The 24925-nt window shown below is 36.7% G+C and overlaps 2 protein-coding genes across 2 annotated transcripts in view; both read left to right on the top strand.

Annotated features, from left to right (window-relative positions):
- LOC140752071 (uncharacterized) overlaps window positions 1-24925 on the top strand; it is a 102478-nt gene that overhangs the window by 27708 nt on the left and 49845 nt on the right. The window contains exon 2 of the mRNA XM_073086223.1: window positions 4692-4888. Within this exon, the coding sequence (XP_072942324.1) occupies window positions 4869-4888 (20 nt within the window). The 5' untranslated portion in view covers window positions 4692-4868. The remainder of the gene's footprint in view (window positions 1-4691; window positions 4889-24925) is intronic.
- On the top strand, window positions 7276-10408 carry LOC140752222 (uncharacterized). The gene is made up of 2 exons (XM_073086437.1): window positions 7276-8547; window positions 9032-10408. The coding sequence occupies exons 1-2, from the start codon at window positions 7359-7361 to the stop codon at window positions 9106-9108; spliced, it is 1266 nt and encodes a 421-aa protein (XP_072942538.1). The 5' UTR covers window positions 7276-7358; the 3' UTR covers window positions 9109-10408.

Raw genomic sequence — 24925 nt, 5'->3', positions numbered from 1 at the left:
TGTGGTAAGGGAGACAGACTTTTCCGAGGCGTTCCAGCTTAGTCCTCAGGGGTAGCGGCGCATCTGTGGCCGACCTCAGGTAGGAATATCTAATCCTATCTGGGGTTGATTACAGATGTCCATGGGCGGCAGTAGCCACTTACCATCAGGTGGACTGCATGCTCGTCTGCTACTCTTATATTATAAAAAAAAAAAAAAAATGTGTCTGTGTTTCTTAATTTACCATACAATATACATATAGGATCATTGTAAGGGCTATAAAACCTTATGAAAATTATTATGAATACTTAATGAACAAACCCGACTATCGGATTTAAGATGAACATTAGAATGGCACACGCAGCATAAAGTTCGATCAATGTCTAACAAATGCACATAATTAGTAATATTATCATATACATTACATTTCCTACATATCGCAAATTGCAGTTCAATGACACATTAATGGGATTATTTCTATAGCACACGCCAGGAGTCTTGTGCCAACAAGATCTATAAATTATTGGCTGGTAACACACTGTTAGGTAATTTAATGGAAATCTGCTCGGAATTGCGATTATTAAACCGATACTTTGAAATTACTCTTCTACATTTGGGAGTCGGAGGTTCGAATTACTATATTCGATTATACTAAAAATAATGCGGTTTTAGCAAACGAACATGCAGTCCACTTGATGGAAAGTGACCACAGTCGTTCATGTACATCTGTAATCAATCTAATCTAAATATATATAACTCAAAGGAGACTGACTGACTTAGTGATCTATAAACGCACAGCCCAAACACCAGCATAGATGTTGTGACGTAGGCATCCGCTAAGAAAGGATTTTGATCAATTCTATCCCCAAGGGGATAAAATAGGGGATGAAAGTTTGTATAAATCTTCTTAGTTAATAATATTACTTCGTAACGCGAGCGAAAGCTCGTCCCAGATAAGATTAGAGAATAGGGATTTGTTGGAATGCCTTGTATACGTATTACCTTACCAAACCTTTCAAAACAAAACAGCAGCGCTTAACACAGATGTGGCGGTGGTGCCACCCGAGCCGGATCAACGCTTTCTTTCTACACTCACAGCCCCACACTAGGATTCCCTGTATCGTGGGTGCTATGGACACACACAGAGACGAATACACAAACACCCAGACCCAGAAACAGAAATCTAAATTCATCATTTAGAAATCTGTCTGGCCGGGGATCGAACCCGGGACCCTTTGCGCGTCAAACCGGCATGGTGACCGCTCCGCCACGCGGGACACAAAAGGTTTTACCACCTTCAAGCTTAGCAGCTTACATTACAATTACATAAAGACGTAAGATGCGCAATTTCGAATACATATATAAGTAGTCAATGCTAACAGTTACCAATTAAACGCGCAGAAAAAAAATGTTTATGTCAAAAACAGAAGCAATATAATTCTCTCTCAAAAACAAGGTTACTAATATGACAATTAAAGAAAATTACAGCATAGTTAATCGCTCATTTTAACTGTCTAACTAGCGGTTCAAACAATGCATGTGATAAGCTACAGTATAACTTGGTGTAGGAAACTGGGTTAAGTGGTCCGTTGATCATGACGATTGCGAAATTGTATTTTGTTTTAAAAGTTACATTCAGGTTCCGTAGGTCAATAAGGTCAATAATAAGTTCTCCACGAAACGCTGAGGACGGCCACCGGGGGGGGCTTTAGTGCGGTAAAAATCCCACATAACACGGCGTCACTCCCATTGCGTCGGGTACCTTTTGAAGGTTTCCCCCTCGTCAACAAAAAAAAAAGGTCAATAAGAGAGTACTTAAACATGTCTTATAAGCATCTTTTTTATGATATACGCGTAACAGACTAGCATGCAGTCCACCCAGTAAGTGGCTACTGCCGCCCATGAACATCTATAATCAACCCCAGATAAGATTAGATTGCTACTTGAGGTCAGCCACAGATGCGCCGCTACGCCTGTACTAAGCTAATGCTTCGGAAAAATATAAACCTCTACAAGTACTTAATTATTGAGTTATTAGTGCATCGTACTACCATGAATAAATACAGTTACTGCGACTAAAATCTTCCTAATAAATCTTTGTAATTTCGCTTTGTAATCTTTGCATATCATGAGACTTTTTTAAAATATATGGGCAGCAAACGAGCATATGTAATCAACCCGAGGTAGGATTAGATATTACTACCGGAAATCGGCCCTCGGAAAAGCGTTTCTCCCTTACCACACCCTGCAAACGAGAACACAGGAGCGCTTAACACTACTGTTAATAGGCAGAAATTGATGTAGCGGTAGTGCCGTCGAAACAGAAAGGGTCTACCTTCATTGTACCTCAAGGGTATACCTTAATTGTCTAGACGTGTCTAAACATTCAAGAAAAAAGCAAAATATGTTAATATCTGTCTAGTAACAGTAGACTTTTATGGCAAGAACGTCAAATGACCTTTAAAATGGGTTAAATTTATTAAACGTAAAAAATAATATGTTTGAAAATGTATGTTGCACGTTCAAAACGTTGTAAATTGTGTAAATTCTTTGGTGTCGTAAAACATGCGGGTTAAACAGAAATCCTCTGTCCCCTTAGTATGAGATTTACGTTTTTACAAAAATGACTATTCACCTAATTGCGAATGTTAATATATGATTGAAGGTGGTAGAACCCTTTATGGTTCGACTCCGGCGGCACCACCGCCACACCTATTTCTACCTAATAACAGCAGTGCTAGGCGCTGCTGTGTTCCGGTTTGAAGGGTGTGGTAAGGGAGACAGACTTTTCCGAGGCGTTCCAGCTTAGTCCTCAGGGGTAGCGGCGCATCTGTGGCCGACCTCAGGTAGGAATATCTAATCCTATCTGGGGTTGATTACAGATGTCCATGGGCGGCAGTAGCCACTTACCATCAGGTGGACTGCATGCTCGTCTGCTACTCTTATATTATAAAAAAAAAGATACTTAAGGGGTCGGTGAAGAGACCTCGAATTAATCAATGTCTTTAATTGCTCTCTTTGTCCGTGCCTCACGTCGCTTCTGTGTGGTCTGTGGGTACTTCAAGGCTTCCTACGACTGACGTTACAATCGTGGTTTACACTAAATTATTTGTGCCTTCCGTAGAGTAACAAGAATAAAATGTATTTAGAGATATGCTTTTTATCAAACTTTTGAACTCAAAATTGATTAACATTAAAATTGATGAAATAAATAATTATGTATATTCATTTTATGGTATTGTTATTAGGGAGTTTAATAGTAAATTTATGCTTTACTTCAAATTGAGTAAATGTTTGAAGTAACTAAATACATTTAATGATATTTTTATTATCGGTTTTAAGATTGAATTGCTAATAGAATGTCTGTCCAATTTATATTCCAATTATTGAAATTATAATTAAAACAAATTATTCGATTAAAAGTTAAAAGGCGATAAAGTTTTGTAACTCACAAGAGCGATATTTTAGCTAGATCAATAAATAAATTATTAAAATATTTAATTATGTTAGTTTTCTAAGAATGGTTACAAAACTTATTTTTTATAAATTACAATAAATATAATATGGAATCTCTAATGACATAATGCGACAATTATTTACGGAACGGTTGGTTTTAAAAAACCTTATAACACACGTGCGATATTGAGCTTACACACAAGCGAGTGCCACAGCCCGCGTCGTGTGACGTATCGTATGTGTGGTTTTCGAGCGTATGTGGGATTCCAGCTTAAGCGGCTTAAACAATTTTGAGTAGTGGAAATTGTGGAAGTAAATAGGCTATAGTTTTCTAGCAGTCGGGTTCTTGTGTTGTTTTTGTTAAATTATTAGTTAAAATAACTCTCTAACATAAGGTACCTATTTACACGTATTTTAAGGACAATATATATGCAAATTAAAATTTTAGTAAAATTGTCCTTTACTGTAGGTTATCATGGTAACCCTAGTGTTACGTAACACTACAGGCACATCACTTTGTTACTACCAGATGTTATCCACTGAGTTGAAATGATTTGAATAATTCACGATAAGTCCTACTTGCATTAATGCGAATCGCCGGTACACGAGGGCAGTTATTTCTATGGAATATTAAATAATATGCCAATACGTTTGGTACGCGAGTATTTGCAAAACTACACAAACCAAAACAAACGTTCTATCTATACGTTAGGATTTGTTATGGTTTGTTGAGATTTGCCAAGCATGCGGACTCGGTATTATATAGTAGAGAGTGTAAGTTCTTTATGACGTATGCACATACATTAGCAACAGTGGCGGAAACAATCATGCCCATTGAAATACGTATAGATGAAAGTAAATGCGAATCATTTAAGTGGTTATAGCATCCCACCATTTATGAAATTAAACACAGATGCATGCGTGTAGACTAAGTTGGAAAGCATCGCTATCGTGTCCAAGGAATATGCGCCTAGAATGAATGATATGAATATATGCCATTTAAATCAGAATTTATCAGCGCTACTGATTTAGCTACCCTAAGTAATAGAACTTTCAATATATTTTATATCACATATGTCACACATGTTAAGTTCCACTTTCGATTCCTATCGAAGCAGACATTTAAATAATTTGAGATATCTGCATTGGGTATTTGTATAATCGTTTTTACGTGTGGCCATTACGTCTACGATTTGTTATGTTTATGTGGGGCCACTAAAACACGAGGCGTATTTTCACCATACGTTTTTTTTCAGAGTGGAGGGCGCCGCGAGAGCGAGGCGGGGGGCTGCGCGTGCGGCCGGCGCACTCCGCCCGCTCCGCACGCTGCTCCCGGCCCGCCCGCTCCGCCGGACCTCGCCGACGCTGTGGCCACAAGCGCGCTGTTCGGCCCGCCCGCACTACCGCCGCACCCGTTCCGCGTGCTGGATGAAATGCCGCCGCCGGTACTTAGGTAAGACAAATGTTAATTTATGTGAATAATACATACCACTGATACCAGCGCTTAAAAAAAAATTGGCCTTTAAAAAAGGTGTCTGTGGTATGAATTCCACCCCTAAATTTCCTGGTTACCTATATGCATATTACAAATTAGTGAAGACTCGCTTAAACGGTGAAAGTAAACATGATGAGGCAACTTGCTCGGTGCACGCCTGAGAGTTAGTTGTTGATAAGTAAATCTGTAACATTGTATTGTCAGTCAGCTCCGCCCTAACAAACCGCTTGCTTTGTGGCTACATATAATACATAAGCTGACTATATATATATATATATTTATACAATCTCCCCCTCCACCCCCAGACAACTCCATGAAGGCTCGGCTTTTCAATCCCTACGTGAAAATAAATCCGTGTAACTTACTTAATCCCATTTAATTTTGAAATAAGAAACTAACTTATACTTTAAGTTTCTGAAGCTCGGCACCTAAGCATATGAATTTATGCACTTATAAGGAATCTTGGGAATTTAAGCCTTAAATAACTTTACCTTAAACCTTTTAAGCGGGTTTTGAAACAGAGTATAAAGTCAATACAGTGCGACATCCAGTGGTGATATATGGTCACTGCCGCCCATGGACCAATCCTAAATAGAAAAGATGGGATCAAAGTCTAATTTGAGGTAAGATGCCCCTGTGAACTCTGCTGACATGTTAGGTTTTTCGTAATGGTGATGTGAAACTACTGTGTTCTGGTGACGTCACACACTCACACAGTTTTGGGTGCCACAGTTATGCTTAATTCAGGTGTTATAAAGAAGAAATGTGACGGTGGCCTTCGCAATCAAATAACGAAGAGTTACGATTTTAAACATTCGTAATACTTAGGTCCGCCATTTCTTTATCCAAATTTGGATACTATTATTAACGCTAAATGTCTTATTTTATCAAAACGAGATTAATCAAAGAGATAAACTCGATGTGGCTACAAATTGCTAGCCCGACTCTAATGGAAATAATCTAATTACTATCAAAGTACTACGTTAACTAGGAGTTATGCCCGTCGGTTTCACCCGCGTTTAAAAATGTAAATACTCAACCGATTCCAAGGTTTTAAGTTAAAACTCCTCAAAAACTTAAAAGTTTTAAGTTTTCCGCGGAACCCTAATGCTTTTTCTAAAATAAACTTTCATACATGCATTTAATAAAAATATTGACTTTACAAACAGACACATACATTATATTTTTTGTATTTATATTAATAAAATTCAAGCGTCTGTGTTTCATTCCGATCTTTGTATAGCATCAGATAGATTGGTTATTAACGGACATACGACAACCAAGAGTAGTTAATAGCGATCTACAGATTTATTATCCCGGAACCCACATTCCACAAGATTTACGCTCCTTACGTAAAAAGCCTCCAGAGACAGCGAACAAAATAGGAGTTATCTTGTAATTGAAGAGAAAACGGCTTGCATAACAGCGGTTGTGATGTCAGCCAGTGGGTAAGAGATGAGATTAGTACGAGATAAATAACTGCATAATTTGTGTGGTTATTTCTTACTATAACCTATTAAGAAAAATAAAATTTAACTCTATGTATTTTATAACAGGTAGCAACACTATCTATGGCCTTGGTCTATAATGTAGTCTATTGTTATTTAGTGGTCTTACAAATGGCTGTATGGAAGAAGAATAAATGTTTTACTTTTTTTTTTTTTTACTAGTTCTGAAAAATCGTTTTTAATCGGGCAGAAAAAATTAGTAACCCATAACCCAAGTTAACCGAATATATTAGAATGATAGAGGCGTCCATTAGCAATAATTGATGTTAACCGCAGATAAACCTGTTTTCTGCCTCATATAGTTCGAAACATAATAATTTTTGCAAGCTAAAATTTCCAAAATTCGAACTTTGGTAGACAAATAATCATAGTTTAAAAACTAAAAACCACGCTAAAATCGCACAAGGAAATCGTTAATCCTGATTCCTGACGATCCCGATGAGGTGAATGGGGTAAAATTATTTAAATCGTGTATTGTTATCGGTTCTTGACAATTGTTCAAAACTTTAAATTAATCGGACCGTTCAAAGTGGGTAAAAATCGAGTTCAAAGATTCCGTTACATACATACATACAGGTCAAGCTAATAAAAGCGTGGTAAAAATGATTCTTAATACTATGGGCGTTACTCATTCATTATTTGTAAAATATGTGCAGATGTTATCACCACAGTTATTCCTGCGTTATAAGAGCAGTGTTATTGTTTAATTCAGTGACTATCACTGTAGTATAATACTTGAAGCTCGCCCTCAGGTAGGTATTCTAAATTATTATAGTTCTGAGGGCAACCAAAATATATAAAAAACCACAGGTAGGACTAAGTGAGTAGTAGATATAGTCTGTGGCTTGTGTATAATCTATGGTGGCTTGTCAGTTTTAATTGGGAATTACACATGGTGTCAGGTGAAAAAACTGGTAAAAATGGACAATCAAGTGCCTAAATTACAAACGGGCGGCGATATTGCCGAGAATTGGGCCCTATTTATTCAGCAATTTCAAATTTATTTAATTGCTAACGAGTTGGAAAATAAAACGGAAAAAGTAAAAGTGGCCATGCTCCTAAACGCTGCAGGTCCAGAAGCGCTGCGAATATACAATTCATTTAAATTAAACGACTCGGGGAAGCAGGTTACAACGACAGAAAGGACTTTCCAGAATGTCGTCGAACTTTTTGAAAAATATTTTGCGCCGCAGAAAAATATTGTATTCAGTCGTTACCAGTTCTTCAAAAGGGTGCAAGAAGATGGTGAATGTTTTGACTCATTTCAAACAAGCATTAAACTCTTAGCCTGTAAATGCGAGTTTGGAGAACAATTGAATTCGTTAATACGGGATCGCATTGTCATTGGAGTGAAAGACGTAGTGTTGCAGGAGAAATTGCTTGCCCTGGGGGATTTAAGTTTAGAAAAAGCAATACAGATTGGCAGAGCATTTGAACAAAATAAGAAAGAAAAAGAAATTATGCAAAGTGATAGCGTGAGTAATAGTCTTTTTCTTGTAAAAAATGACAAAGAAAAGAGACTTAAGAAAAGCAAATTTGAGTGTTATAAATGTGGCAAATTCCATGGTATTAATGAATGCCAAGCTTATGGAAAGACTTGTTATAAATGTGGAAAGCTCAATCATTTTAAAAACATGTGTGCTAAAAATAATGCAAGGAAATGGAAAGAAGACAGTAGAAATGTTCAGGAGGTAGAAACTAGCATGATGAGTGATAATGTAGATAGCTTGCGAATAGAACAGATCCAAATGAAAAATAAAAGAGAAGATTGGATACATGAGGTGTATATTGAAGAAATTGGGAATATTAAATTTAAACTTGATTCAGGAGCAGATATTAATGTGCTGCCCTATCATCTTTATCAGAAATTAAACCCAAGAAAAATAAGATTGAAGAAAAATAAACAGAAGGTTACTACTTATGGAGGTTTTGTCATCGTACCAGTCGGAGTAATTAGTATTAAATGCAAACCAATGGGAAGAAATGATACAATAATAGAATTTACAGTTGTAAAAGGTGACACAACACCAATTCTGGGTAGGGACACTTGTGTTCAGTTGTCTCTAATTAAAAGAGTTTACCAAGTTTCTAATAACTTAACAGAGGGTGGTAAGTTTTTAGAACAATATAAAGATGCTTTTACAGGTTTAGGCAAATTACCGTTTGAATATAAAATAAGATTGTCAGAAAAAGCAGTTCCTATTGTAAAACCAGTACGTAGGGTCCCTGAAATTTTAAAGCCTAGATTGAAAGAGACATTAAATAACTTAGAAGCTCAGGAAATTATATCTAAAGTAACAGAACCTACAGAGTGGGTTAATGATTTAATTATTGTTGAAAAACCAAATGGATCTTTACGTTTATGTTTATGTCCTTTAGAATTAAACAAGTATGTTATGAGAGAACATTTTAATATTCCTACAATAGAAGATTTAACTGCAAATCTCTCTGGCATGAAATATTTTACAGTTATTGATATGAAAGACGGGTTTCATCAAATAGTATTGGAGGATAGCTCTACTTTTTTGTGTACATTTAATACACCATTTGGTAGGTATAAATTTAATAGGTTACCTTTTGGCCTTTGTTCCAGCCCGGAAATATTCCAAAGAGAAAACACTAAAATATTTGGAGATATTAAAGGAGTCCAAGTTTACTATGATGGCATAATTATAGCTACAAAAACCAAAGAGGAACATGATGTAGTTCTTAAAACGGTTATGGAACGTGCACTTAAATATGGTGTTAAGTTTAATCCTACTAAACTTCAATATAAAATTCCTAAAGTATGTTATTTAGGGTTTGTTTTTTCAGAATTAGGGATTCAAGCAGATAAAAAACAAGTTGATTCAATATTAAATGTGGATAAACCAGAAAACAAGAAATCTTTACAAAAGTTTCTAGGTATGATTACTTTCTTGCACAAATTTATTCCTAATCTATCTAATGTGGCTGCGCCACTGAGAAAGTTGCTTAAGAAAGATACTAAATGGAGCTGGAATATAGAACAACAAAATGCATTTAATCTATTAAAAAAATTAGTAAGTGAAGCTCCAACACTCAGTTATTTTGATTTAAATAAAGAAATTATTGTTCAAACTGATGCTAGTAAAGACGGCTTAGGAGGGTGTTTAATGCAGGAAGGTAGACCTATTGCTTTTGTCTCAAGAAGTTTGACATCTGCTGAACAAAATTATAGTATGGTAGAAAAAGAACTGTTAGGGATCTGTTTTGCTATTTCTAAATTTCATCAGTTTATTTATGGGCATAAATTTAAAGTACAGACAGATCATAAGCCATTAGTGCACATTATTATTAAAGAAATTCATAAATCAACTAATAGGATTCAACGTATGTTACTTAAATTACTGAAATATACATTTACAATTGAATATGTTCCAGGGAAATTTATGTTTATATCAGATTATTTGTCAAGAAATTATTTGAAAGATAAAATATATGATGATCCAGACATGTCGGATATTGTTCATACTATTACATTAGAAGAGTACTTGCCAATAAGTAAAGTTAAACTAAGAATGTTTCAAGATGAAACCACAAAAGATGCTATGTTATCAAAAGTTCTTAACTTTGTTAGTAAAGGTTGGAAAAATTATTGTAAAACAGATCATGAACTGCATCAGTTTTATAAAATAAAAGACCAGTTGTTAATAAAAGATAATATAATATTTTATAATGACAAAGTAGTTGTACCCAGGAGTATGTATACTGACATGCTTAAACAAATTCATGGTAATGCTCATTTAGGAATTGATAAATGTAAAAAACGTGCGAGAAATTTACTATATTGGCCTAAAATGTCAACAATGATTGAGATGTATGTTAAATCATGTAAACTTTGTGAAAAATATCAATCCAGTAACCGTAAGGAAACTATTATACAACATAAAATACCTGAATTGCCTTATATGAAACTAGGAATGGATATTGCTGAGTATGGTGGAAAATCTTACTTAATTATTAGATTATTTTTCAAAATGGTTTGACATAATTGCTATTGAGAACAAGTCAGTTGAGATAATAATAACAAAGTTAAAACAATTATTTTCTGTTCATGGAATTCCTAGTCAAATAATATGCGATAATAGTCCGTTTAATTGTGTTTTATTGGTTAAATTTTGTAAAGAGAGAAATATTGATTTAATTCATTCATCTCCATATTATCCCAAGTCTAATGGATTAGCAGAAAAAGCGGTGGAAATAGCAAAGCATATGATAAAAAAATGTGATTCAGAACAGGAATTGTATGAAGCCTTGCTTGAATATAGAGTATCACCAGTTGCGGGAACTGATTATTCACCATCAGAAATGTTGATGGGACGTTTATTAAGATCAAAATTACCTGCAGTAAAAAAGCAGCTACAGCCTAAAGTAATTATTTGTGATGCGTTTAAACAGCAAATGAATAGGAATAATAAAGTAAAAAAGTATTATAATGTAAATGCTTCTTTTAAAAGAGACTTTAAAAAAGGGGATAAGATTGTTGTAAGAAATCCAATTAATAAAACTTGGGAGCCAGGTGTGATTATAGATAAAACTGACAATCCTAGGTCATACAGAGTTGTCAGTAGTAAAGGTAAAATTTTAATTAGAAATTCTCTGCATATAAAACATTCTAAGTCTGATTCACATTGTGTAGATTTTAGTTCTATTCCAGATGTGTCTGATGTTATAAGAGAAACTGTAGAAATAAATAGAAATATTGTAAGACCAGAAGAATGTAATGATGATAATGTTACTGAAGAATTGCCAGATGCTCGATCACCATTGCAACATTCATTTTCATCGTTACATAATTCTAAGTCACCAGGTTTCAAAAATGAAAATAACATTAGTACTTCCAAATATGGAAGAGTCATAAGAAAACCGTCATACTTAGTTGATTATTGTGATTAAATTTATTCATGTTAAAGAGGGAGATGAGTAGTAGATATAGTCTGTGGCTTGTGTATAATCTATGGTGGCTTGTCAGTTTTAATTGGGAATTACACACTAAGTACCTATTTAAAAAAACTTTAAAATTATTTAAAAATCATCAAAATCGGTTCATAAACGACGAAATTATCCGAAAAAATATAAAAAATATAAGTGGTCGAAAGGAGAAACCTGAAGAAAGTTGGTTAAAAATAGTTACAGGTGAACATTGGTCACGTTTTTTTATCAATCTAAACTAACGCTATGTTGTGGAATATGCCCATATCTTTACAGTCGTGATACTTGCCCAGTGGGACATAAAAAACATTTTAGTAGTCGCATTTTAAATTTTGAAGAGAGCTTGACCCTAACTACACAGTTATTATGCCCACAGCTTTGCAGTTGAGGAACATGCCCAGCAGTGGGACATAAAAATCATTTTAGTAGTCGCATTTTAAATTTTGAAGAGAGCTTGACCCTAACTACACAGTTATTATGCCCACAGCTTTGCAGTTGAGAAACATGCCCAGCAGTGGGACTTAAAAAAACATTTAACGAGTCTCATTTTAAAATTTGAGGAGCCAAGAGCTTGATTGTAACTACACAGTTATTAACAAAGCAAGATTCAAACTAAAATAACAAATTGCGGAAACCGAGCGATTGTACTCAGCGTTCTGGAAATAATGTTATGCTAAGTGGCTTGCTTCCGTTCATAGCTGGACTTGGCAATGGATTATGCAGTCCATCTGATATACACTAACAACTGCGATGCAGTCACTGATAATGATGAGTGAAGGCATTTCCTGAATGGTTCATGTGGACTTGTTTGAAGGTTAAACCCTTTTGGTTTGGCGCTGGAGGCATCACTGCCATCTGCATAATAATAACAGTGTTCAGCGCGGCTGTGCTCTGATCACCTGATGGTAAGTGGCCATTGCCGGTCTTGGACGTCTGTAATTTAAGTCCTACATAATTTCAGCCACTGATACGTTGTTACCTCAGACAGGCACCACCGCCTATTTCTGCCTCATAACAGCAGTGTTAGGCGCTGCTGTATTCTAGTTTTAACTTAGTCCTCAAGAACTATTACAGTATTTGTCCACCGCCGCCGGCACCGGACCGTCACCGAGTTCTCGGTTCTTGGGGTCACGAGATGACGACGCTGAAGTAGCGGTACATACATTTACCACATGAGTAAATAACCACGTCCGTCACTTCAATTTAAAGTCGGCACGAAATAATCTCGTTCTCGGTGACGGTCCGGTGACGGCAGCGTTGGATAAACGCTTTAGAATATCAACGCATCTGTTTCCTATCTCATTTAGGACTATTTATCCTATTTGGGGCTGATTATAGATGTCCATGGGTGGAAAGCCACTTACTAGGTGCACCGCACACTACTTTATTATTTCGATATTATAAAGAAACTATTTACTTAGTTTACATTTTCCGGTAACACTTTTTTCTCATACAATTTTCCTATACCGTATCGAAACCAGTTGCGTAAGGTCAATGGCACTAATTACGAATGCGTGGTGCGTATCTAGATTTAGTACGATAGTGTGTAGTTTTTACTACTAAACGTAGTAGAATTGATGAGCTGATTGAGTTTTATATCGTTTCGACGCGTCGAAATGTATAGAGTAGTTTGCTTGCTAAGACAGAAAACTTCATTAAGTAGTTGTAGTTGAATCTCGTATGAGTCATGTTTTTTTTGATAAATGGAATGTATGAAAAATGAGTTTAATTTACAGAAAATTAGCAATTATTATAGCTTAAAAATGTAGCCTATGTCATTCTTCCGTTAGACGAATCGAACGACACATAATATGTTAAAATCCATTAAGGTATAGTCCGCGTTAAATTGCTAGTCCGCTCTGAATATAGAAATGAATCACATCGCCATAGCAAATTGTATGACTACACCTGCTCGCAACAACTTCAGAGCGGACTAGCAGTTTGGTGCGGACTACACGAGTATTTGTGTTATAGGGCCTACCAAATAATGAGACATACATACCGGATACCAGGTCTTTTAATATTAGCGGTAATTGGCTACTTGACACTTTTTGGGAAACTGTTTTAATGAATTCATATACGTATTATATATGCCTTTCATTGATCATTTTTTCGAAAAAGGGCTATTTATTAATAAAAAACATATTTTTATTACGGTAAACGGAACGTTACGCCAAAACAGGCGGTCAAGTGTCATTTCGTAGCGTGACGTCAACACATTGAAAATATAGAAATAAACTTCGACGTTACACATACTTCAGGTTTCGATGTGATCGACAGGTTTCGATGTAGTGACGTCACATGACATTTGAGGCAGCACTGTCGCCGTTTTGGGATTTAAAATCCACAGATAAAAAATCGAAAATTTCTTTTTAAAAATTAAAATACTTAGAACATATTAAAAAATAAACGAAATACTGCATAATTTATGTTTACTTATAAGCTATCATATCCAACATATTTCATATTTTATTGTTATAACTGTCAAGTACCCAATTTAAGAATTATGTAAGCACTATAGGGGTGGAGGGATCTTTGATTTTTTTAATGACATGGGGTCTAGGCAGGTTACGTAATGTTTTTATTTCGTTTTTTTATGCAAGTGTAAATTGTGCGGGACGACGCGAACAGCTGACTCAAGATTCGACGTAATTATAAGTTTGAAATTGTTTACTTAATTTATAGTTAATAATAGTTCATAAGTTGTAATAAATAAAGACTTCATTATTCGTAACACACGATCAGCTGATTAATATTGTATAGTTCAATGGCCGACGCTAAACAGCTGACTCCAACTCGATCAGCTGATCATAGCAGTAAGACGTAGTTACGTAAACAGCTGATAGTTTTTAATGTAATTTATTGATGTTTTATTATGTTTGAATAGTGTTTTACTTATGTTTTATTGTTAATAGTATATAATAGGATTTAATAGAATAGGGAAAATAGATAATAGTTTAAGTTTTGTAAATTTATTAAAATAAATATTTCGTAATAGTTTATAGGGCATAGGTATAGGTGTCATTTATAATAGGTTTTGCAATAGTTTAGGTTTTAATAGAAGTTTAAATAGAAATATGTAAATTCCTAAACAAAGTTAATAGATTATTATTATTATTATTGTGAATCATCGATTCAAGGCCACAGTTTGAACAGGTTCGTACAGGTCCGTACAGGTTTAGACATAGAATAACGGGAAATAGTTGTAATTGGCCAAAAGGCCTATATTCCTGCCTAAACCTGCTTCTAGTTGTGGTACTTGAGTCGGGGATATAAATAGGCCAGATTTTCAAATTTTCATTCAGTACTGGCAACAGACCTATGGAACAAACAGGAATAAAAGGAACAAGAACAAACAAGGAATTTCAATTCTTCCAACCCAGCAATTATAGTAATGTGCCCCTGCACATTTAATGGTCCTTCGAAAGCCGGATATTGAAGAAATTGAAGAATAGTAAGTAATATTATCGTTCCAATTGTCATTTTATTTCATGGTGATCTGAAATATAATTGAGAATTACAATGTAGTATCCTTCTTCCCACTCGTCGGCATCGCGATTGTTTAGCCTTTAAAAACAAAAAAAGTTTAAAGACCACTGACACTGCGTATGACAGTGACACTATATTGACAGCTACCTCACTTCTTTTTCGCGCTTCCAAGGCATCGTGATACTATTTTTTCAAAGTTTTGTTAAACGTGTATAGTGAAGCAAAGCTAGTGAAAAAATGAAGAAAATGGAAACTAGGAATGAAGAATCACGTCTGCGTTGTTGTAGTCGCAGTAGCAGGGATTTACGAAGCAATTCTTCGGATTGGATCACCGGTTCAGAGGTTATGTACAAATTACTCACCAGGTATGTAAGAAAATAATGCATTATTCACCTTTTACAGTATATGTGCACGACTATAAAAATGCCTAAATAACTAACATATTCTCAGAAAGAAACTATATTGTTCGAAAAACTTTCTCGTATCTACAACTTCAAAACTATTCATGCACGCTAATCTCGCTGTTGCACATTACAGACACCAAACGGTGCTCATATTCGCCATTAACCGTAAGATGCTTGCATTTTTATGCATATAATTTAGCAATTAATGGTCCAAATATAAAATGCACTCGAGCCATTGAGTACGAGATACTCGTTGCGTCGCTTTGTGGACACTAAATGTTTCCCATGTTCACCATTAAGCACGAGATGCTGGCCCTAACATTTATATGTGGCAAATGTTCAAATATTCAAAGAGTCACAACCGTCGAGTACGAGATACTCCTAGTGTTACTTTGTTGACACTAAACGGTTCACTCATTCGCCATTGAGTACGAGATACTCGCGCTAACATTTCTATGTGGCAAGTGGTCGAATATACAAAGCATCAGAACCGTCGAGTACGAGATACTCCAAGTGTTACTTTGTTGACACTAAACATTTCACTCATTCGCCATTGAGTACAAGATACCTGCGCTAATACTTATATGTGGCAAATGGCTTGAATGCTTCCATCACTAGCTATTGCACTAACAATACACAGTATAAAGCATGAATGATTTATAAGCACCAAGCTAGAGCTGCTACAACACAAGGTTATGCCAACCCTGTTATACCAACTCTGACAAAATAATTTTCAGAACCAGCTATAATTTCAGGAATCATTCATGGAGTTATTGCAAATAGCAAAACATATTTGTAACTTTATGACAAAACAGTGTCCTAACAGAAATGGAAAATATTATGTCAACATACTGGGACAACGAGTGAATACAATAATATCATCAGAGTTCTCTAAAATTGGGAGGTATGTGTGAAGCAACTGGATGAATAACATATTCCAATGAGAACTGAGGAAATCAACCTGGTACATTTTGATGCTCTTCTCAGAATAACACTTTAACTAGTGCTACCTATAAAGGTCATAATAGGTAATTTATGCTCCACCACAATACACACGATAAAAATATGTGCAATACATGGTGGAGAACAGAAAATAGGAATCATCACATTGCTGGTGCGCTAACCCATAACAAATATAACCCCGTGCATATAAGAATCTTATCAGGATTCACCGCACAGCATGATGCTCATGAGCTCATGTAACGGAATCATACTGAAGACATTGAAACTCACTTAGCTGCATTACAAATGATAGAAGACTAACTATCTTATCAGAAAACAATGTCTAAAATAGACATTTGTGACATAAAAGTTGTATGCAGCACCCCGTTGCCAATTTGAAATTGGTTGAGATTGGTCGGTCCACACAAATCAATTGTGTTATATGATATTAAAATTTAATATATGGCGTCAAGATAAAAATCTTACAACATTGATGACAAAATTATCTTTGTATACTAGTTAATCCAATGCTCGATCTCAAATGGTAATAGATGTGCTCCTCACATTATCACATACACACTGGTGTATATACATGACAACTGTTTCATGTTAACCTGAAATAGAACAGAAGGCATGCTCTCTCAAAAGAACCACCTCAGGAGGACAATGATTAAGCAAACAAGACTCCGGCTTATTGATACTGACACATATCTGTCCAATATATTTTTAGTCACATGAAGAAAGAATACTATAAGTATCTCATATATTGAAACCAGCGTCTGAAGTCCTAGCTTTGATAGTAGCATTCTGTGTTAATACCTCAACACAATTGAGCAGAGTTCATTGATTTGTTATGGATACTCTATAGTTCCTACTCAATTTCAGCTGTTTTATAAGCAAATAACAGGTACCTATACATGGCTCAAAGTAAACAATATTACATGGGTTATATTGTAGTACCTCTTACTCACATATATACAAATTATGTATAGTAAAATTTAATCAGTTACCAGCTATATAAAGCTGTTTGATTTGATATCTTGTGGGCTAGGTATATGAATATCCTAACATCCAGATTAGGTGTATTTCAAGATATTGCGGATTTCAGGAAATACTCGTATTATTAAGGTATAACTCTAAGGAGATTTGTATCAAGGAGTACAATCAGAACTATAATGCACCACTTAACTACTGGTACAGAGTACCTACTTAAAGTCATTGAGCTTACATAACATATATAACTCTATTATATTTAGATGTAACTTGAATTGAAGTTTTTAAATTATCTATTTAATACATTGGTTTACAGTGATAATCAATCCAGAAGTCTGGAGTTGTCTTTGGACACAAATACCTTTATGATTTATTCTAAGGCCAGGTACTATAACAATACCTGCAATACTATAACAATACAAATGTGCTAAATAATAAATGTCCATACTTGTAAATAGTTCAAAAACCTTGTTAAGTATTACTTATTTATATGGCATATGTGACATAAATGCAAATATGTGAATGTCAAGAGTGAACTTTATGTACAAATGTGAGAATTTATACAAAATTAACATTTTGGATTTCGTTACACTTATGTTTCAGTGACTCAATAGGAATAAATACAGTAATAATTAAAGGTTTGGAAGTTCAGTCCACAAACATATGGGTAATTATTAAATATCTGCACATATTTTTCACTTTTACATGTACAGTAAAACTGCTTAAAATATGAGGCTGATCATCATGAAAAAATTGACTAAAGATTATTGGTGCCTATGTAATGCTCTACAACAGAAGCCTGGTACTCCCAACATTACAAAAAGCAATCAAATATTAACATACTACTTATATTGTTGCTTAAACATTTCCTTTAGCAACACCAGGTTTATATAGAAACATGCATCATACATTTATACACCAGTCATCAGGTCAAAAAATAACACAGCAGTCCATTAATCCTGAAATAAAGACAAGCATAATATGAGAATTGCTATTGCACTTAAGTCTTCATAATGTCTATGTTAGTTACACTAAAACTGAAATTGTTCTCATTTCATAATGAAGCTTAGGCTAAGGGTAAATAATGTCCACCATGGTAATATGTGACACATTAATGATATAAAAGTAATAACAATATTATTATATCATGTGAATGGCCAGCCATTAATATGATATCTTCTTTGGGTCTTTTATGCCTAGTGTGTATACCTAGATACTCTTATAAAACATAAAACAAAGAAAGTAAGCTGCATGTCCAATCAATTTTCAAATGTAAATCTAGCATCCCTAGAATTAATAGGAATTCCTTAGGGGTATGTATGATGAACGTTACTATATAGGACACACATGGCAGACATCTGGCCTGGAACAAAGAAAACTATATTATATATACAAATTATTATTATAATTATTATATATAGAAGATTTATCTACTTTCCTTTTCTTAAAGAATTAAGACGGAGAAAAATGTGGGTAATAACTTTATAATTTATCACTGTCAGAGCTGTAACTAGAACCAGTTGTGTTAGTAATCATTACAGGCTAAGTAAGCCAGAACCCCATGGAAGTTATAAAATATTTGACTTATTAAAACTGAATTAATCCTGGGAATGCTCAGCATAAATACTTTTGAGTCAAGATAAGCTTTTCTGGTCTAGTCATGAATGGGGTTTGAAATAATCATATACATAAATACTGCTATGAAAACTGATATCAACTTTTACATACACATAACTGATAGTTACACACATTTTTAGGAAAAGATGTTAGATGGAAAGTCAGATTGGATTTCAAAAGGAAACACATCATAAGCTTTCCAACCAACCATATAGATATGTAACTTTACAGAGGGCATGCATAAGCATGGTACAGCAAAAAGTATAAGTAACTTTTGCAAATCTGATATATACCTACAAAAACAGGAAGTCATATAAAACTAAAATGTTTCATTGATCTAAGAATGATCATGTCCCTCCTGAACATGCACACTAATATAAAGAAACAAAGTAGGTATAACACCCAATATTATACCGGGTATACCTACAACATAAAATATAAATTTATCTCACATGGGGCATATATCATCCCAAGATCAAATCAAATACCCAATCATAATTTGTCAATAAATAATGGTATTAATTCCTTAATATTCAACATGGGATGGCTTCCTATTTTAATAATATTGGAATACATACGATGTACCTACTGGTACATTTAAGTATAGTATTATATAAAAGTACATTATTATATAATGCACATCACATATGAAACATATTTATACCTATATTGCTATATAGCAAAGGAAATAGTATTATTTGTGTCAATAAAATTGACCAAGTAATTCATTCTACACATAATTATGACATACTATGGAGGGTACAAAACATATTTTCGACCTTGTATGTATTTATTTTTTGCAAGGTGCAAAAGCTTGAATTGAATATTATTATTAATACTGACTAAATTACAATATTACTATTATTATTATTATTATTGGCCAATTTTAGTAATAATATATTTAGAGAAAAATATTGCATTATTATTGCACTGAATATTATTTCATCTAATTCAGAGGGAATCTCACTTAGTACTATGTGTTTCAGAACATTTCATCCATATTATACAGTAAGAATAAATATTCAGTTAGCAATCCTAATAATTATGTATATTTTATAATTATACCTAATTAAGAGAAAAATTTCTTATTAATATCATATTTTCATATTGTATTTTTATATATATATATAAATATATATATATTTTATTATTGAGAATAAATCTCATTAAGCACTATGGATTTCACAACATCTCATCCATATGATGCAGAACAAATAAATATTCAGCAATGTAATTAAATCCATATAATAATATATATGTATGGTAATAAGTCTTTAATTTAATTACATGTCCCATTGTTGCAGTTGTCTCTAAACATCTACATTGTAATTCTCAATTATATTTCAGATCACCATGAAATAAAATTGAAAATTAGACGAGCTTACCTGTAAGCGAAGTCTGATTATAATTTTATGAATGGTGATCTGAAATATAATTACCCACCCTCCCAAAATCAAAACCCATACTGCAACAATAAGAACAAAAGAGTCTCCTAGATATAGACAGCATGCATATTATCAAGGAGACTAAGTTGGAAATGATAGACTCTAAATTAAGTGAGGTAGCTGTCAATATAGTGTCACTGTCATACGCAGTGTCAGTGGTCTTTAAACTTTTTTTGTTTTTAAAGGCTAAACAATCGCGATGCCGACGAGTGGGAAGAAGGATACTACATTGTAATTCTCAATTATATTTCAGATCACCATTCATAAAATTATAATCAGACTTCGCTTACAGGTAAGCTCGTCTAATTTTCAATTTTTGTGTATTAGCAAGAAGAATGCCGATCACACGCTCCGTGGGAAAAGAACGCCGAGACTCGACGGAAACGAAGCCCTCCTCGTCTGACGCGACCACTGGGACCTCCGCTACGGACACAACAACAGAAACGTCGGCCACGGGAACCACCGCGACCGACACTACTGGGGGAACCTCCGCTACAGACACGTCCGTCACGACGAAGGGTACAGTAGCGTCAGTGGCCACTGGCACCACGATGGTCAGGCCGGCTGCGACCATTTTCAAGAATTCCGTCGAGCTCACCGCCAGTACTGAGTCACCTACAGTAATACAGAAGCCTTCAGAAGCACATAGTCAGCATGGTTCGCGCGCTCCGAGTCGACGCGCCGGATCCACGCGTTCAAGGACAAAGGCTTACAAGATAGCCAAGGCCAAAGAAGAGCTTATACGTCTGCAAGTGGAACTTGCAACAGCACGCCTCGCCGTTATAGAAGCAGAAGACGACGATGACGACGTCTCCGAGTACTCAAAAACAGAAGCCGACACCAGGGTCGACGACTGGTTGGAACAGCAAGCGCAACCGTGGCTAGCCATAGCCGACGAGCCGCACCTACCTCTCCGCGAAATAGAAACAGAAATAGAAGCCATCACGGAAGAGACAAGGCCGGTTCAACAGAATAATAGTACAGCGCACCATACCCAACCAGATCCGCGAGTACATACAACGGCGGGAGCTCAAGCACCGGCGGGAGTCCACGCGCAGCCAGACTTCTCTCAACTTACGTCAGCGATAACACAGGCCATCAAAGCTAGCCAGCGGTCCTCAAAGTTTGTTGAATTACCGACTTTTAACGGTAATTATCAGGACTGGCTACCTTTTAGAGCAGCATATATGGAAACAGAAGAGTCTTTTTCAATAGTAGAAAATATTAATAGGTTAAGAAGACATCTAATAGGAAGAGCTAAGGAAGCAATTGAAAGCTTATTGATCACCAACGCGCACCCATCCGATGTTATGAAGACCTTGGAAATGAGATTCGGTAGATCGGAGATGATAGCAATGGCCGAAATAGACACATTGAGAACACTGCCGCGCCTCTGCGAGTCGCCTAGGGATATTTGCGTGTTCTCTACTAAGGTTACAAACGCCGTGTCTACACTTCGGGCATTGAAATGCGTCTACTATCTCTACAATCCGGAGGTATCTAAGGTAATGGTGGACAAGCTTACTCCTACTTTACGTTACAGATATTACGACTTTGCTGCAACACAACCGAAAGAAGAGCCTGACTTATTGAAGTTTGAAAAATTTATGAAGAGAGAAGCTGAGCTGTGCGGACCCTATGCACTCCCCGAACAGATGGCACCGCCGATGTATAGTAATAGACGTCCTCAGAAGACACATACAGTATTAGAAAAGCAGTCTACAGTTATACAGAAATGCCCCGTATGTGAAGAAATAGGTCACATCGCGACGGACTGCAAACAGTTTAAAGAAGCAAACGAAAGCACAAGATGGGATATAGCAAAGAAGAAACGACTATGCTTTCGGTGTCTACGCTTCAGAAACAAGACTCACAACTGCCGAACGAAGCCGTGTGGTATTAATAGTTGTAAGTATTTCCATAACAGGTTACTACACTTCAACAGAACAGAAAAGGCAGAAACAGAAGAAAAGTCAACAGAGGTCATCAACTCCGCGTGGACTACAGCCAGACCTACAAAGAAGCAAACTTTTTTGAAAATAATCCCGGTGCAGGCAACAGGTCCCAAGAATACGGTCAACACTTACGCGTTATTGGATGATGGGTCTACAGTTACGCTGATAGACGACAGCCTTGCCTACGAAATAGGGGCAAAGGGACCCATCGACCCATTACGTATAGAAGCAATCAACGAGTTGAAAACAGCTGAAACAAAGTCAAGAAGAGTTAGCATCACACTCAACGGGTTGAACAATCACACAGCAAGCATTCAAGCGAGAACTATCAAGAACCTGCACGTGTCGCCGCAGGAAATAGCAAGACAACAGATAGAAGAATGTGAACATTTAAGAGATCTTAGTGACGTACTCTCCTATGAAGATGCGAAGCCTACAATACTCATCGGTCAAGACAACTGGCATCTCCTTCTAGCATCAAGAGTGAGAAGGGGAAGGAAGAACCAACCGGTAGCGTCTCTCACGCCACTTGGGTGGGTACTTCACGGAAGCCACAACCGAATTATTGGACGTACCGCTAACTTCGTGTCACACATTACAGAAGCGCCGCAGGAAGATAAGCTGGAAGATCTCATGAAGCATTACTTCGCAATGGACTCGCTATGCATCAACCCAAAGAAGCCACAGTCAGACCCTGAAGAGCAAGCCTTACGTATCTTAAAGAAAAATACAACCCAAACAGAAGAAGGAAGATACGAAACCGCTCTACTATGGAAAAGAGAAGAGGTCGACTTGCCTAACAACTACGACAACTCGTTGACACGTCTTATGCACATAGAAAAGAAGCTTGACCGTAATTCTCAATTAAAACAGAAGTATACAGAACAGATGGACGCGCTTATCAAGAAAGGATACGCCGAGCCTGCACCGAGGATGAAGACTCCCAATAGAACTTGGTATTTACCGCAGTTCGCGGTAGTGAACCCAATGAAGCCAGATAAACTCCGAGTGGTACACGACGCCGCAGCGAAGACTAAGGGTGTCGCACTCAACGACTTGCTGTTGAAAGGTCCAGATCTACTGCAATCACTTCCAGGGGTCGTGATGAAGTTCCGACAGCATATGGTTGCAGTAACAGCTGACATTAAGGAAATGTTCATGCAAGTGAAGTTGAGAACAGAAGACAGAGACGCTCTTAGGTACCTGTGGCGAGGGAACCGTCGTGACGATCAACCACCCGAGGAGTATAGAATGACATCACTCATCTTCGGAGCTTCAAGTTCGCCGTCAACAGCAATATTCGTCAAGAACTTGAACGCTAAGAAGTATGAAGAGACCGAGCCAGAAGCAGCCTCCGCCATTATAGAGAAGCATTACGTCGACGACTACCTGGACAGTTTTAGAAGCATCGAAGAAGCCATACGTATCACTTCAAGCGTGCGTGACATACACAGAAGAGCTTGCTTCGAGTTGAAACAGTGGAAGTCCAATACGCCCGCGCTACTACAAGCACTAGGGGAACAGGAGTCGTCACAGAACATAGAACTATATAAGGCGGGTGAGCAGCTGGAACGTGTGTTGGGAATCATATGGAGACCGGATACAGACGAACTTACCTTCAACCTCAATTTAACGCGTGTGCCTTGTGAACTTATAGATGGGAAAACACCGACGAAGAGAGAAGCCCTACGTATAGTTATGTCGCTTTTTGATCCGTTAGGCTTTGCTTCACCAGTTACTATAAGAGCTAAGCAGATTTTACAGGAACTCTGGCGGCGTGGGACATCGTGGGACGAGAAAATAGAAGATCACATAGCGGAACAGTGGCGCAACTGGATGGTACATTTGAGAAGCCTCTCGAATATAGCAATACCAAGAAGATACCTACAGTACAGCGACGCTACATCCCTTCAGCTCCACGTGTTCACCGACGCCAGCGAGTCAGCCTACGCAGCGGTATTGTATTGGAGAGCAACGGCACCCAACGGCGACGTCAGCATATCACTAATTATGTCCAAGGCCAAGGTGGCACCTTTAAAGTTAACATCTATACCTAGGTTAGAGTTACAAGCTGCAGTGATGGGAACTCGCCTCGCCGACGCCGTCGTTAAAGAACATCAACGAAAGCCGGACTCAAGAACGTTCTGGACGGACAGCCGCACAGTACTCTCATGGATCAAGGCTGGTTCGCGCTCTTACAAGTCGTATGTGGCACATCGCATAGCGGCTATAGAAGAAGGTACAAAGGTAAGTGAGTGGCGCTGGGTGCCAACGAAGTCCAACGTGGCGGACGATGCCACAAGAAATGTCCCAATAGGGTTCAATAAGAACCACAGGTGGTATAGGGGACCGGACTTCCTACACGAGGATTCGAGCACCTGGCCAATAGAAAATTCTGCGTCATATCCATCAGAACCTACAGGTGAAGAAAGAACACACAACATAGTAACAGAACGAGGTCTGAAGCTGGCTGAAGGTCTACCGGAGATGTCTAGATTTTCAAATTGGGATAGATTACGTTTCACTACAGCAAGGGTTTTACAGTTTATACAGCTTTGCAGGACGTCTAAACAGCGGGTCAATTACAAGAGGACTAGACGAAACGCTCAAGCGGACCCCGACTGGCGACGTCAAAAGAAGACACCGGTGGCTCCACAGGTAAAGCATAGAAAAATAGAACAAGCCAAGT

This window comes from Epargyreus clarus, unplaced genomic scaffold (genome assembly GCF_041222505.1).
Source record: "Epargyreus clarus isolate Ecla_fem2 unplaced genomic scaffold, WU_Ecla_fem_2.2 ptg000024l, whole genome shotgun sequence".
In the NCBI taxonomy this organism is placed as follows: Eukaryota; Metazoa; Arthropoda; class Insecta; order Lepidoptera; family Hesperiidae; genus Epargyreus; species Epargyreus clarus.
This window is presented reverse-complemented; position numbering and strand designations above follow the sequence as displayed.

What these genes read in the sequence shown, in the direction of transcription:
- LOC140752222 (XM_073086437.1), top strand. Translation starts at nt 7,359, where the DNA reads ATGGACAATCAAGTGCCTAAATTACAAACGGGCGGCGATATTGCCGAG. An exon ending in TAATAACTTAACAGAGGGTG is followed by an intron (nt 8,548 to 9,031) that starts GTAAGTTTTTAG and finishes CCTTTGTTCCAG; the next exon opens with CCCGGAAATATTCCAAAGAG.